Source organism: Bison bison, unplaced genomic scaffold (genome assembly GCF_000754665.1).
Source record: "Bison bison bison isolate TAMUID 2011002044 unplaced genomic scaffold, Bison_UMD1.0 scf7180017864259, whole genome shotgun sequence".
NCBI lineage: Eukaryota > Metazoa > Chordata > Mammalia > Artiodactyla > Bovidae > Bison > Bison bison.
In genome coordinates, this window is record NW_011494831.1 from 3,464,502 (window position 1) to 3,480,543 (window position 16,042).

Here is a 16,042-nt window from a genome sequence, read left to right on the forward strand (position 1 = left end):
CCACACAATCAAAGGCTTTGGCATAGTCATTAAAGCAGAAATAGATGTTTTTCTGGAACTCTCTTGTGTTTTCGATGATCCAGCGGATGTTGCCAATTTGATCTCTGGTTTCTCTGCCTTTTCTAAAAGCAGCTTTAACATCTTGAAGTTCATGGTTCATATATTGTTGAAGCCTGGCTTGGAGAATTTTGAGCATTACTTTACTATGGTGTGAGATGAGTGCAATTGTGCGGTAGTTTGAGCATTCTTTGGCACTGCCTTTCTTTGGGATTGGAATGAAAACTGACCTTTTCCAATCCTGTGGCCACTGCTGAGTTTTCCAAATTTGCTGGCATATTGAATGCAGCACTTTCACAGCATCATCTTTTAGGATTTGAAATAGCGCAACTGGAATTATATCACCTCCACTAGCTTTGTTTGTGGTGATGCTTCCTAAGGCCCACTTGACTTCACATTCCAGGATGTCTGGCTCTAGGTGAGTGATCGCACCATAGTGATTATCTGGGTCATGAAGATCTTTTTTGTATAATTCTTCTGTGTATTCTTGCCACCTCTTAATATCTTCTGCTTCTGTTAAGTCCATACCATTCCTGACCTCTATTGTGCCCATCTTTGCATGAAATGTTTCCTTGGTATCTCTAATTTTCTTGAAGAGACCTCTACTCTTTCCCATTCTATTGTTTTCCTCTATTTCTTTGCACTGATTACTGAGGAAGGCTTTCTTATCTCTCCTTGCTATTCTTTAGAACTCTGCATTCAAATGGGTATATCTTTCTTTTTCTCCTTTGCTTTTCACTTCGTTTCACAGCTATTTGTAAGGCATCCTCAACCAGCCATTTTGCTTTTTTGCATTTTTTTTCTTGCAAATGGTCTTGATCCCTGTCTCCTGTACAATGTCACGAACCTCCATCCATAGTTCTTCAGGCACTCTATCAGATCTAGTCCCTTGAATCTATTTGTCACTTCCACTGTATAATCGTACGGGATTTGATTTAGGTCATACCTGAATGGTCTAGTGGTTTTCCCTACTTTCTTCAATGTAAGTCTGAATTTGGCAATAAGGAGTTCATGATCTGAGCCACAGTCAGCTCCTGGTCTTGTTTTTGCTGACTGTATAGAGCTTCTCCATCTTTGGCTACAAAGAATACAATCAATTTGATTTTGGTATTGACCATCTGGTGATATCCATGTGCACAGTCTTCTCTTGCATTGAAGAGGGTGTTCGCTATGACCAGTGCGGTCTCAGCAAAACTCTGTTAGCCTTTGCTCCACTTCATTTTGTACTCCAAGTCCAAATATTTCTGTTACTCCAGGTGTTTCTTGACTTCCTACTTATGTTTTCCAATCCCCTATAGTGAAAAGGATATCTTTTTTGGGAGTTAGTCCTAGAAGGTCATGTAGGTCTTCACAGAATTGTTCAACTTCAGCTTCTTCAGCGTTATTGGTTGGGGCATAGAGTTGGATTACTGTGATATTGAATGGTTTGCCTTGGAAATGAACAGAAATCATTCTGTCGTTTTTGAGATTGCGTCCAAGCACTGCATTTTGGACTCTTTTGTTAACTATGATGGCTACTCCATTTCTTCTAAGGGATTCTTGCCGACAGTAGTAGATATAACAGTCATCTGAGTTAAATTCACCCATTTTAGTCCATTTTAGTTCACTGATTCCTAAAATGTTGACGTTCACTCTTGCCATCTGTTTGACCCCTTCCAATTTACCTTGATTCATGGACCTAACATTCCAGGTTCCTATGCAATATTACTCTTTACAGCATCGGACTTTGCTTCTATCACCAGTCACATCCACAACTGGGTGTTGTTTTTGCTTTGGCTCTATCTCTTCATTGTTTCTGGAGTTAGTTCTCCACTAATCTCCAGTAGCATATTGAGCACATACTGACTTGGGGAGTTCATCTTTCAGTGTCCTATCTTTTTGCCTTTTCATACTGTTCATGGGGTTCTCAAGTAGCATACTCCAGTAGCATACTGAGTGAGAAAGGGCAGCTAGGTAAGCTGGCTGGACTTGTCTGCTTTAAAGTAGGTCTGGACTGGCAGTCATTAATTTGGTGAGATTTTCATCTCTCCCTAAATTCTATTTAGCTCACAAAACAATCTTTCAAGACGTAGTAATCTCTCATTTACAGGAGTCCTTTTCCTTCCTCGTATCTGCCTCAATGATCAGAAATGCAGTTCTATGAAGTCCTAGGTCTTCTATTCCCAAACTCCCTTCCACCCAATACTGATATTTACTCCTCCCTTGGAGGGCTTTTTGCTTTTGTGTTCTTGAAACCAAGGACAGTTCTTGTTTGCAACCTTTTTCCTCTTGTTTCATTTGGCTTATCTGAAGCACACTGACGAGTGTCTATATTCCTTTAGGCAAATAATTGGATCTATTTTTGATAAATGGTTTTTGCTGACAGAAATAAAGAGCGGGGCCACTTCCTGTAATTGCAAAACCCCAAAAGGTCTGAAAACCAAAAATTTTGTGTAACTCTTTTGGGAGCAAAACCTGAACTGTCATACTACTTATAGTCCTATTTTAACCTTCTTAGTATGATTATCCACCCATTTTTCTGCAGAAATGTGTTATTAGAGTGCTGACCAGACCCACTTGAAGTGTTATGTAATATGACCAGTATATATCCTTTGTTATTGTTTAGTTGCTAAGTACTGTCTGACTCTTTTGCAACCCCATGGGCTCCATAGGAGCCCACAAGGCTCCTATGTCCATGGAATTCTTCAGGCAAGAATTCTGGAGTGAGTTGCCATTTTCTTCCCCAAGAGATCTTCCCAACCCAGGGATCATACCGGGGTCTCCCTCATTCCAGGCGGAGTCTTTACTGTCTGAGCCACCAGGGAAGCTCCCATACCCTTTGTTAAATTTTCAAAAATCCAGAACTAGACTTGGGTTCTGGAACATTTGGCCCCAAGGTTTCAAATAATGTACTGTGGATGTACTGTGAACGTGTGGTGTTAAACTCACTTGCTGAACAAGATAACTCCTCTCTGTTCAGACTGATAACTCTGCCTGCAAACTGACCTCTAATATTGAGAACCAGCTGTCCTCACATTGTAAAACCAAGATGATTAAAATTCTTTAAGATAGTTCTGTTCACAGTACCTACTGCAACAGTAAGATAAGGGACAATTCTCAAATACCAACTTTAAGAGTTCATTAATGCAAGACATCTTGCGCCACCCCCTCACCACCAAATATTGGAATGAGGCAGAGCAGTGAGCTTCCTGCTACTGCAAATCCCGATACCAGCAAGTAGGAAACATGAAGCTCTCACCATTCACAATCTCATGTCCAAAAAACATCTTCACTCCTGGGACACTGAGACCAGTCTCTACATTCTTCACTGTTATAGAAAACAATTCATTTGATTAATTAAAAAGTAATAGTCCCTAAAACTTTAAGAAAATATGATACCTCTCAAAATTGCCCAAATCTGAATTTTATAAAAACCACCAAATTCTCTTCCCCAAGGAATGAAGAGTCAAAGCTAAAATACAGCTAAATTATAAAGCTATAACCTTGAAACAAGTAGTATAAAGAACAGAGGGAACCCCAGAATGATCAAAGATACACTGAAAAGGCAGAAGTAATACACCAAATTTAAACTTCTGCCAAGAATATCCTAAGGCCTCTGGGGCTAAAGACTATCTATTTATTATATTTCTACTGATTTTCATTCCACCTAACTCCAGAAAAAAATTTAAGGCATCTGACTACTTCTAGAGTCCATACCCTTTTCATGCTACATGCCTGATCTATGAATTTTCAGAGACAACAGCCCAACCCCTGGCCCAATTACAGGCTCTTCGGTGAGTAGGTAAAGGATTTAGAAGTTTAGATGTCATGTTTACAACACAGTGTCATTTTTTCTAGATGGAAATGCTCACAGCATCTGTATATCTCCACATCTCTCAGCAACTGAAAACAGTGGAGTTTAACTCTCACTAGTCCATTGAATATATTCTTTGCTGTTATTGCTGTTCAGTCACTAAGTCATGTCTGACTCTTTGCAACCCCACTGATTGTAGCACACCACGCTTTCCTGTTCTTCACTATCTTCCAGAGTTTGCTCAAATTCATGTCCATTGAGTTGGTGATACTATTTAACCTTCTCATCCTCTGCTACCCTCTTCTCCTTTTGTCTTCAACCTTCCTCAGCAGCAGGGTCTTTTCCAATGATTCAGCTCTTCAAATCAGGTGGCCAAAGTATAGGAGTTTCAGCTTCAGTATCAGTCCTTCCAATGAATATTCAGGGTTGATTTCCTTTAGGATTGACTGATTTGATCTCTGTGCAGTACAAACTCTGCAGACTCCCAAAAGGCTTCTCCAGCACAATTCGAAAGCATCAATTCTCTGATGCTTAGCCTTCTTTATGGTCCAACTCTCACATCTGTACATGACTACAGGAAAAACCATAGCTTTGACTATATGGACTGTCTAGGTTTGTCATAGCTTTCCTTCCAAGGAGCAAGTATTTCTTAATTTCATTGCTGCAGTCACCATCTGCAATGATTCTGGAGTCCAAGAAAACAAAATCTGTCACTGCTTCCACTTTTTCCCTATCTATTTGCCATGAAGCAATGGGACAGATGCCATGATCTTAAGTTTTTTGAATGCTGAGTTTTAAGCCAGCTTTCTCACTCTCCTCTTTCACCCTCATCAGGAGGTTCTTCAGTTACTATTCACTTTCTGCCATTAAAGTGGTATTATCTGTATATCTGAGGTTGTTGGTATTTCTCCTGGCAATCTTGATTCCAGCTTATAATTCATCCAGTCTGGGATTTTACATGATGTACTCTGCATATAAGTTAAATAGACAGTTACAATATACAGCCTTGTCATACTCCTTTCCCAATGTTTAACCAGTCTGTTGTTCCATGTAAAGTTCTGACTGTTGTTTCTTGATATGCATACAGGTCTCTCAAAAGACAGGTAATTGATGTCTGATATTGGTTGTCTGATATTTCCATCTCTAAGTGTTTTCCACAGTTTGTTGTGATCCGCACAGTCAAAGGCTTTATTATAGTCATTGAAGCAGATGTGGTTTTTTTTTTAGAATTCCTTTGCTTCCTCTATGATTCAACAAATGTTGGCAATTTGATCTCTTGTTCCTCTGCCTTTTCTAAACCCAGACTATACATGTGGAAGTTCTCAGTTCATGTACTGCTGAAGCCTAGCTTGAAGGATTTTGAGCATAACCTTACTAGATGCAAAATGAGCACAATTGTACGGTAGTTTGAACATCCTTTGGCACTGCCCTTCTTTGGGATTGGAATGAAATGACTTTTTCCTGTCCTGTGGTCACTGCTAAGTTTTCCAAACTTGCTGACATATTGAGTGCAGCACTTCAGCAGCAGCATCTTTTAGGATTTTAAATAGCTCAGCTGGAATATATCCTATGGTCAAAGATCACCAACTGCCTATTTGTAAAGTCCCCTGGAAGTTTACTATCTTATACTTGGCTCTCATGCATCCTTTGACAATACTGTTCTCTACTTTCTTGACTTACAAGACATTCTTGGTGTTTATTTCCTTTCCTACTAATTATCCAGAGTCATCATACTAAGCACCTAAGCTAGGCACCATGCTAATTAATTGCCTATGTTTAATTATCCAGTAACATAATGAGACAGGCATTTCATTATCTTCTTTATGGAGGAATCTGAGGCTCAGAAAGGTTGAATAACTTGCTCAAGGTCACACTACTAGTAAGAGAGTCAGGATTCAAACCCAGGCCTCAGTGATTTTAATATGCATCTTATAACCAGCATTTCAGCGTCTCCCTGATTTGCTCCTTCTGGTCTCCTCAGCTGCCTCTACCACCACTGCTTGCCACTTACACACTGACAGTCCCTAGGTTATGTTCTTCATCCTTCTACCTTCTCCTTGAGTGATCATATCCACTTCCTAGTCATCCTAATCCCTCATTTCTCCAATATGGATTATTTCTCTGAGGTCTACTCGAATTTTCAACTAATGGCAGACTTACTGCAAGATTTTTCAAACTGATCATTACCTTCTTGCAGTAACCAACAAACCTGTTCCTCTTCCCATTTCTATCAATAACAGTATTATATGTCAAATCTCAGTCATAAGTGTAGGAGTCATTTTCCATTGCACTTTGACTATCTAATTGATTACTAAATTACTAATCCCCTCCATTCCTTGACAAGATTAAGCTCTGACTCCCATTACTTCCTCTTTACTGGGTACCTTGATTGCCTGAATAGTTCCCTGTCTATTCTCCTTGTCTCTTGTTTCTCCCAACTTCAAAGTTTCCTTCACACTGCTATCATAGTGATGTCGCACCCTGCTTTACCCAAATAGTACATAAAATAAGTAATTCAGTTCAATTCATTCATTTAGTCATGTCCAACTCTTTGAAACCCCATGGACTGCAGCACACCAGGACTCCCCGTCCATCACCAACTCCTGGAGCTTGCTCAAACTCATGTCCATTGAGTCACTGATGCCATCCAACCATCTCATCCTCTGTCATCCCCTTCTCCTCCTGCCTTCAATCTTTCCCAGAATCAGGGTCTTTCTCAAGGAGTCAGTTCTTTGCATCAGGTGGCCAAAGGATTGGAGTTTCAGCTTCAACATTAGTCCTTTCAATGAATATTCAGGACTGATTTCCTGAATCAATGTATCTCCTTGCAGTCCAAGGGACTCTCAAGAGTCCTCTCCAACACCACAGTACAAAAGCATCAATTCTTCAGCATTCAGCTTTCTTTATGGTCTAACTCTCACATCCATACATGACTAATGGAAAAACCATAGCTTTAAGTAAATAGGTATAAAGAAATACATTCAACTTCTTTAGGAATATTTTTTAAAACATGCCAAAATAAAATATCACTCTTTGCCTATAATACAACAAACTCTGAGAAAAGATACACATTTGCATTTCTTAAAAACTCAAGGCTAGGTTATTTACTGAAATTCACTCACACATTACTAGTAGCAAAGTAAAAACATATAACCTTTTGAAAAACTATTTAGAAACATGCATCAGAAACATTTAAAATATCTGTAACTCTCACCCAGTATTTTCACTTCTAGGAACTATTCCTAAGACAATAATTATAAAATATAACAAATATAAAAATGTATTTTATAATTATAATTTATTATAACTCATAATTATAAAATATACAATTATATTTTAATTGTAACTTACTATAATTTATAATTATAAAATATTACAAATTTTTTAAGGTTTTTAAGCTTTTCATTTTAAAATGTTTAGCCATTAAACTGAAGTTTCAAATAATATAAGAAAATGTTACACTGTTAACTAAAAAAATGCATATATGATATACCCAATTTCTTATGTCAACTACATTAAAACTATATAATTAAACACTAGAGAGAAATATACCAAAAATTTCATCAGAATTGAACACTGTTGAACGAGCACGGGGCATTTACTGACTATTATCTACTTAGTGCCATTTATTCAGGCTACCAATGTGCTCATTCTCCCCAGACAGCAGTGTCTATTAAATTTCCAAGACATCTCTTTAAGATGAGAAACAACCCCCTACCCTATCTTTCCTCTTCCTCCTGTGTTTACTCCACCAGCTACTACCATATCCCCTTGAGGTTTGAAGCCATATGGTGAAGATGGTACTATAGAAAGACAAAGAACAACTTTGGGGAGAGTCACAGTAGCTCTGGGATACGTGCCTTCTTTTACATGATTTGTTTAGGCCACTAGAAGTGAATCTGTTTCTAGCAGCTGAGCACAGTTCCTAACTGATACAGCATTAAAAATTTCAGGCAAGTAATTTGAAAATCTATATGACTCCGATTTAAAAGATATTTCAGATTGTTTCTCTTTGCTTTCAGAAGTTCCAAATGTTATGACATGTGGAGGTCCTTCTGATCTGCCCCATGCTTATTTCTCTCTCCAGCCTTATCTCTCACCACATCCTCACACTGAAATTTACTTAGTCTTTTGGGGTTTTTTTGGCTGCACCATAAGGCATGAAGATTCTCAGTTCTTTGACCAGGGATAGAACCCCTGTCTTGGGCAGTGGAAGTGAGGAGTCTTCACCACTGGACCTCAGGCAAGTCCCATACTTAACATTTTCTGAATGCACCAAGTTTTCAGTTCTCTACTTTTACATATGCTGCTACTTCTTCCTAAAACAATGGTCCTCTCAAAGAGTGTTCTCCAGCACAGAATCAGCATCACCTGGAAACTTCTTGGAAACACAAATTCTTGAACTCCACTTAAGACCATAAGAATCAGAAACTCTTTGAGGGGGTGGGAGGCATCAATCTGTGTTTGAACAAGTCTTTCAAGTGATTCTGAAATATAGATGAAGTCTGAGAATCATTGGCTTAAAACAACCTTCCCCGCTTTTCCCAACCAGTTAACTCTTGTGAAGTTACATCTAATTCCAAATACAGTTCTGACATCAATTCCTCCTTTGAGAAGCCTTCCCCACTGTCTTAGATCTAAATTAGAAACTTTGTGTTTCCATAGAGTCCTGTGTGTCCTTCTATCAGAGGATATCACACTGCATTATATCTTTCTACTTATTTATCTGTCTCCTTCAGTTCAGTTCAGTTCAGTCGCTCAGTCATGTCTGACTCTTTGCGACCCCATGAATTGCAGCACGCCAGGCCTTCCTGTCCATCACCAACTCCTGGAGTTCACCCAAACTCATGTCCATCGAGTCAGTGATGCCACCCAGCCATCTCATCCTCTGTCGTCCCCTTCTCCTCCTGTCCCCCATCCCTCCCAGCATCAGGGTCTTTTCCAATGTGTCAACTCTTCATATGAGGTGGCCAAAGTATTGGAGTTTCAGCTTCAGCATCAGTCCTTCCAATGAACACCTAGGACTGATCTCCTTTAGGATGGACTTGTTGGGTCTCCTTGCAGTCCAAGGGACTCTCAAGAGTCTTCTCCAACACCACAGTTCAAAAGCATCAATTCTTCGGCGCTCAGCTTTCTTCACAGTCCAACTCTCACATACATACATGACCACTGGAAAAACCATAGACTTGACTAGATGGACCTTTGTTGGCAAAGTAATGTCTCTGATTTTTAATACGCTGTCTTGGTTGGTCATAACTTTCCTTCCAAGGAGTAAGCGTCTTTTAATTTCATGGCTGCAATCAACATCTGCAGTGATTTTGGAGCCCCCAAAATAAAGTCTGACACTGTTTCCACTGTTTCTCCATCTATTTCCCATGAAGTTATGGGACCAGATGCCATGATCTTCGTTTTCTGAATGTTGAGCTTTAAGCCAACTTTTTCACTCAGGTCCTCTTTCACTTTTATCAAGAGGCTTTTTAGTTCCTCTTCACTTTCTGCCATAAGGGTAGTGTCATCTGCATATCTGAGGTTACTGATATTTCTCCTTACTAGTGTAAGTTTTTCAAGGACAGAGACCATATTATTCTTATCCATATCCCTGCTACCCAGCACTGTACCTGGGATATAAAACTCAATAAATGATTACCAAATGAATTAATATTGTAAAAGCCTGATATCGTCCCATCCTAGCCCACAAAAGTTTAACTAATAATATGGCTTAACAGTAATACTAATCTCTCAAATGTCATTTACACCTTTCAATTGTGAACTTGAAACTTACTGTGCCAGGAAAACAACTACTCTAAGAAGTCAATATTCTAGCTGAATAAAAACTCTACATTGAGGCTTCAAGATGAACACATGGAAGAGGCTAAAAGGGTGGCATGCTTAGAGACAGTAGAAACTCTGAGCCCGTTCCCACAAACCTTGCCCTATAAATCTCCTCCATCTGGCTGTTCCTGAATTATATCCTCCGTAAAGGAACTGGAATTGAAACTGGGAGGTGTAAAGGCTACACTGTGACCGTGAGGATAACAGGCGATCACTGAAGCGGCAGAGTAGGAGCACAAGATGCCTCATCTCTCCTGGAATCTTTCAGCCACTGCACTCTTCCTCAGCAGTCTACCTCCGGGCTTCTTTGTGCATGACAAAAATTAGACCCTTACCGTCTTTGGAATTCGTCTGTTGAAGCCAAAAGCAATTCTAATACAGTTTTCATTTTTAATTTCAAGATGCATATGGAGAGAAATTAAAAGATGTACCCAATTTTAAAAAAACCTATATACTGAAATTTTCCACTATCATGTCAATAGAAGTACAGAGGTGGACAAGCCAGCATACACAGTCATATTGCTCCATTAGGGAAAATAACATGCTAATCTTCCTCCCACCTCTCCCCTAAAATAGGATTAATGCCACTCTTCCAGTTGCTAAGAGAGCCCAGAGTCATCACCCAAACACACTTATTAGTCTCCTAGAAGGCAGGAGATTATGAGAAATAAAATGAGACCTTTCTTCAGAACAACAATCTTGTCAGGGTCCACATGCTGCAGCACTCCTTCAAAAATGCCACAAACTAATGTGAGTCTCACTCTTCTCCACAAAATCTGGTTGAGGAAATGGTAGTCACTGCTGAGATCCATGCTATTTGATTCCAAGGGGAGTCTTCAAATAACCTTCTTTAATATCTAAACCCTTGAAAATAAAAGAGATCAATGATTTTTTAAATATTTTGGGAAAAATGAGGTTATTTTTCCTTTCATCATACTTGGGACAAGAAAAATAAAAATATTCGAGTAATTCTGCTTATCATTTAGAATTATAATGAGAAAAAGATCATTGCAAGTATCAACTCTAACTTATACATGGGAAACTGAAAACTATAAGACTTCAGGCAAAGAGGGTTTGATTTCTTTGTCTATAAAATGGCCTAATATCACCTATCCTTCCTTAGCTAAATGGAGCAAGAAGAACATTTAGAGGCCTTTCAAAAGCATATACATACACCATTTTAACATCAGCCAAAAAAACTAAAAGATCAAATGAAAAAAAAATGATATTGGCAAACACTTGACAACACATGTTGCAATGAATTGTTTACCCAGAAATGTCCAGGATCTAATCTCTTCTGGATATAACCTCTTCTAGATTAATAACACTTCCAGAGTTTCACACTGTTAACAACCAAAGAATAAGTGAGTTAGAATTATCACAATTTCTGCATTACCAATCCAGTTGCCATGTCACTCTGAGGGCCATTCCACCCCACCTTAGCCACAGCTCAGGGACTGGGCTGCTGTGATGTCACCAACCAGTCACCAACCAGTCATGTGCAGCCTGACAGATTAAACCGCCACACGCCACGCAACGGCTTTCTAAAATTCAACTGTTTTTGTAAAAATGATGTATGCTCATTATAAAAAGGATAACAATGCAGAAATGCACAAAAACTTTATCTTGCAGAAATAACTGTCATTCACAGTAGATACTCTTATATCCCTTAGTGTAATACTGTAATTTAAAAGATGAATTCTTTTTTAAAAAAAGATCTTTTAGAACAATCCTGTTATTTGGATGTCTTTGTATTTTGAACCTCAGCTAAGTGTTCCTCCACAGTGGTTTAAATTTAAAAGTGGCTTGCCTTCACCACACTTGGAATAGTCAACTAGTGAATTTTGCAACTTAGTTTAACTACAAAAGATTGACCAAATAACTAAGGCCCAATTCATCTAGGAAGAAGGTGAGAAGTTATAGTGTTTTTAACCAGATAAATAACTTACACTTTAATATTTTAAGGTCTAGCAAGTGTTTTCACAACTGTTGTTTGTTGCCCACAACAACTGCCTGATTTACATATGTAGAAACTGAGGCTTAAATTAAGATTTAAGACACCTGCCCAAGGTTACACAGCTAGAAAGTAGTGGAACCTGAACTAAAACCAGGCCTCTAGTGGAGATGAGTGCAGCACCGAGTGTTATGCTTCCAGAGGGAACACAGAACAAAGTCACCAGAGTGCCTGGAAAAATCATTCTTGTTCCAGTCAATTCAACAAGCAAAAGGGGAATTTTTACAGAAATAAAAGAGAATATAAAAATGGAAAAACCAGCCCTTACTAGAGATAAAAATTAACTTACATTTTTGAAAGATACATAAGAAATAAGCTTGTGAAATGCTTGGGGAAAAAAGGAAATTTAAGAAATGTTAAAGTAAATCAGAAAAACATTAACACAAAGCAAAGATAGCTCTACTGCGGACGACTGCAAAAGGTAAGATTCAAGATTAGTAAGGAGCAAGGTCAGGATCCAGAGATGGGCTTCACGGCATACTCAGAAAACGGACACTCAAGTCGCTGACAACACAGATTTTTCTACCGTACTTATTTATACTCTTAAGATAAAAAGAAGCTCCTGTGGCCGAGACGGGCATATCCAACATGTCACCCTTTGCTGATGAAGGCAGACATCATTAAGTCAGAGGAGAGCAAGTCAATCATGAAAATAACTCAGTGTAACTAGAACCTCCGTAACCTAAGTTGACTACCAGCCCTCTAAGACAGTCTTCTAGGGCTTAGGTACTAAGTGAGATCTGTCAGAATTTGGTTCTTCTGTAAGTGAAACCAGTTTTGTATAAAATAACAGGGGTGGCGAAGGGGTGTAAAGGCATTGAAGCCACAGCAAATGAACTGGTTCTCCTGAGGTGTACTAATTCGATAGGTGGCTTTAAACGTTTTCAAGAAAACAAACAAAAATATGCCATGAGAACAAAATGCAAATTTCCTCATTTTTAAGGCAAAATAAGAAACTTAAACGGCGGCCATACGTTAAAATCTGTACTCCGCCGTTAGGTTGTTTTTTTTTTTTTTTTTCTCCAACGGAAATTTGTGCCTGTTTCAGCCAAACGGTGAATTCCTAGAGCTTCAATCTTGAACTGAAAAGAGAAGGACTTCTTTTAAGGAAGAAATCTCGGAACGTTCCAAACCCTCGGTAGCAGTTACCAGAGGGCAATCCCGAAATCAACTAGAGAAAGTACGCAGCTAGGGTGCTGACACGCTGGAGCCGACGCCTACCGGCTGTTTCCCGAGGAGCCAATCGGCGCGCGGTCCCGAGACTGGCTCGCGAGCTCCCCCTGCGGCTTGGAGGAGAGAGAGACTCCAGGAAAAAATGCAGAGGTGCAATGCAACTCCCAGCATGCAGTTCCCAGGAGACACACCCTAGCGTTCAACCGAGCCACGTTTTGCCGCTCTGTTTTTTGTTTCTCTTCGCAATCCATACTAACTGTAGGGTGGGATTTCTAGTGTTAGAGTTCTGTGAGAAACAGGTTGGCTACACTGACTGCCACAGGTCAGTGTGTTGTAAAACAGTGGGTCAATGGCGTTGCCCTTTTAGTTGCGGGCGCTAGGCACAGTGTGGCATTGCCCCTTTAAGACCGGTGGCATCATGGTTCCGGGGGCGTGGTCTGTTTTTAGTTAGACCCGGCCCGGCGCTGGGCTAATTCATTCGGGGCTGGAGCTAGGAACGTCGACGTCGGCTCCAGCGCCGAGCGCAGCCTCACTCCCAATTGGCTGGGCCTCCGGCCTGCCTATCGCCGCGCACCACCCCTGGGTTCCCTTCCCAGTCCGCAGTAGAAATACTGCCTTCTCCCTTCTTTGACCCCGGCCCTTCCTCCCCTTCGTCCCTCCCTCTTACCGCCTCTGTCGCTTCAGGCGCCCCTGCTCCCAGCGGAGCTCCCGGCTTGGTGATGGGGTCCCGGGCCTCCACGTTACTGCGGGACGAAGAGCTCGAGGAGATCAAGAAGGAAACTGGCTGTGAGTTCGGGTAGGGGTTGGGAACGCGGCCGGGCGCCTCTGGCTGGCCTCACGACCGAGGGTGACTGTCGCTGAGATCTGGAGCTGGGGTGCTGAGAGTTTGGGGGTTCCTAGGCATCCTCCAGCGCTGGAGCTTCGGGGATGATGGAGGACCTGTTCTTACAGCTAAGGCTACCCGCGGTAGGACTCTGGCTCTTGTGCGGCTCCCCTTCTCATCAAAGACAGGGGTCGCGATCACCCGTAAATCACTGATCCCGCTCTTTTCTCCTTCCCCTGCTCTTGAAAGTCCCCGAACTCTTTTCCTTTGTCTTTCCTCGTACCAAACTTAAATTCAGGAACTCTGGATAGGTCTTGTAGAAAACATTGTCTTCTTTCCTGTGACGTTTCTAGACAAGGACTTAAAACCACTGACAACTGTGGGAAATCAGACAAATTCTTGCCGCAACTGGAAAAATAAATCTAGAAAGTGAGATCGTGTAGTAAGGTTTTTGAAGACGTGACCTGGTGATGGAACACCGTAAAGAGTCAGGAGTCTGAGAGTATGAGACTTCTTTCATTCTGAGCTTGTGGAGAAAAAGTGCAGATGTTGTGACTACCAGTTTTTTATTTACACCGAGGATGCTAGCTGTCCTAATTTCAGATATATTGATTTCTACTATGCTGGTGTATTTCATGCAGTCGCCATGGAAATTGGATGTGCTCCAAAAATCTCAGTGAATTTGTAGAGGAACTGATTTTTGTGGTCTGATCTCTTCCTCTGAATCTGAAAGAGGCAACAGGGTTTTGTGAATTCAGAAGCCCTGTAAAACACCATGGTACATTTGTGTAGCCCTTGATAATGGATACAATATTTCTCAGTAATCCATTATGACTCTTGTATTTTACATGAGTTATGTAAGCATCTGGGCTCTGAGTCTTCATAATTTCTGTTTTTGATAATGAGATGGCCACAAAGTAACTCAGTGATTCATTTGCAGAAAATATTGAATGCTGGGGGAACCTCAGAATCACTCAGGCAAGGGTGGCCTGAGACCAATTAAATAAATACTTTCTGATAGCCCATGCTTTCTGATAGCCCAGCTTTCTAGAATCTTCAAGTTGGAAGGGATGTTATTTAGCCTCATCCCTTGTCATATTGGTTTACTGTTTTCAGCATCTCCTAACTTAGTCATTAAGCTTCTCTATAAAGATTTTAAGGAGCTCACCACCTACCAATGAGTCCTTTTTATGATTTTGAATGAAGACAAGAAAGTAGGTAGATGTTTATAATGTGCAGTACTTGTTTAGCCACTTGACCTTGTGGTCATTTTATTACTTACTCTGATTCCAAGAGTAGAAACATAGATGGTTTGGATTCAGCAAGCATTTTATTACATCTTGTGGCTATGACCTCTGGCCACACTTGTAAACATAAGAACTACTTTAGGTCTAAGGTGACACCAGAATTAAAGCATTCTTTCTTAAAATAAAGAGTCACATAATGAGGGAGTATAAACCAGAGTGCTGGTGGGAAAAAGCTGTTTTTCCCTCAAGAGGAAGGGAGCAGTAATCCCATTCTTGTTTTATTATGTTTCACCAAATGAAAGTGGCCTTGATTGCCTTGGGACTCTAGGTTTTTTCACTGTGTGACTGTGAGAATGGAGTACTCCTGCAGAGCTATTTTCCTAGTTGCCGAAAAGAGAATCCAGCCTGAGGGAGAGTCTCAGCCGCACCAGGACAAATGTACATATTGAGCCAGAAAGTGTAATGAAACAAGTACTTATTGAATTTTTGCAGCATCTATACTCAGTACGGGGAGAAGGAAATGGCAACCCACTCCAGTTTTCTTGCCTTGAGAATCCTGTGGACAGAGGAGCTTGGAGGGCTGCTGTCCATAGGGGTTGCACAGAGTCGGACACAACTGAAGCAACTTAGCATGCATGCATGCATTGGAGAAGGAAATGGCAACCCACTCCAGTATTCTTGCCTGGAGATTCCCAGGGACAGAGGAGCCTGATGGGCTGCCATCTATGGGGTCGCACAGAGTCGGACACTACTGAAGCAACTTAGCAGCAGCAGCATTCTCAGTACAATACTGGGTATTTAAAATAGGTAGTGACAAAAGATGCCCACAAGAGTTAGGATTAGCATCAAACATGCTGCTGCTGCTAAGTCACTTCAGTCATGTCCCACTCTGTGTGACCCCATAGACGTCAGTCCACCAGGCTCTCCTGCCCCTGGGATTCTCCAGGCAAGAACACTGGAGTGGGTTGCCATTTCCTTCTCCAGTGCATGAAAGGGAAAAGTGAAAGTGAAGTCGCTCAGTCATGTCCGACTCTTAGCGACCCCATGGACTGCAGCCTACCAGGCTCCTCCATCCATGGGATTTTCCAGGCAAGAGTACTGGA

General features: G+C 40.7%; 2 protein-coding genes across 2 annotated transcripts in view; one reads left to right on the forward strand and one right to left on the reverse strand.

The window, feature by feature from the left end:
- EXD1 (exonuclease 3'-5' domain containing 1) overlaps positions 1–12,908 on the reverse strand; it is a 41,613-nt gene extending 28,705 nt beyond the window's left edge. The window contains exons 1-4 of the mRNA XM_010848052.1: positions 12,671–12,908; positions 10,953–11,025; positions 10,362–10,546; positions 3,296–3,364 (exon numbers count right to left, since the gene is read on the reverse strand). Coding sequence (XP_010846354.1) covers positions 3,296–3,364; positions 10,362–10,494 — 202 coding nt within the window. The 5' untranslated portion in view covers positions 10,495–10,546; positions 10,953–11,025; positions 12,671–12,908. The remainder of the gene's footprint in view (positions 1–3,295; positions 3,365–10,361; positions 10,547–10,952; positions 11,026–12,670) is intronic.
- A 453-nt stretch (positions 12,909–13,361) lies between these two features.
- Positions 13,362–16,042, forward strand: part of CHP1 (calcineurin-like EF-hand protein 1) — a 35,893-nt gene continuing 33,212 nt past the window's right edge. The window contains exon 1 of the mRNA XM_010847982.1: positions 13,362–13,655. Coding sequence (XP_010846284.1) covers positions 13,589–13,655 — 67 coding nt within the window. The 5' untranslated portion in view covers positions 13,362–13,588. The remainder of the gene's footprint in view (positions 13,656–16,042) is intronic.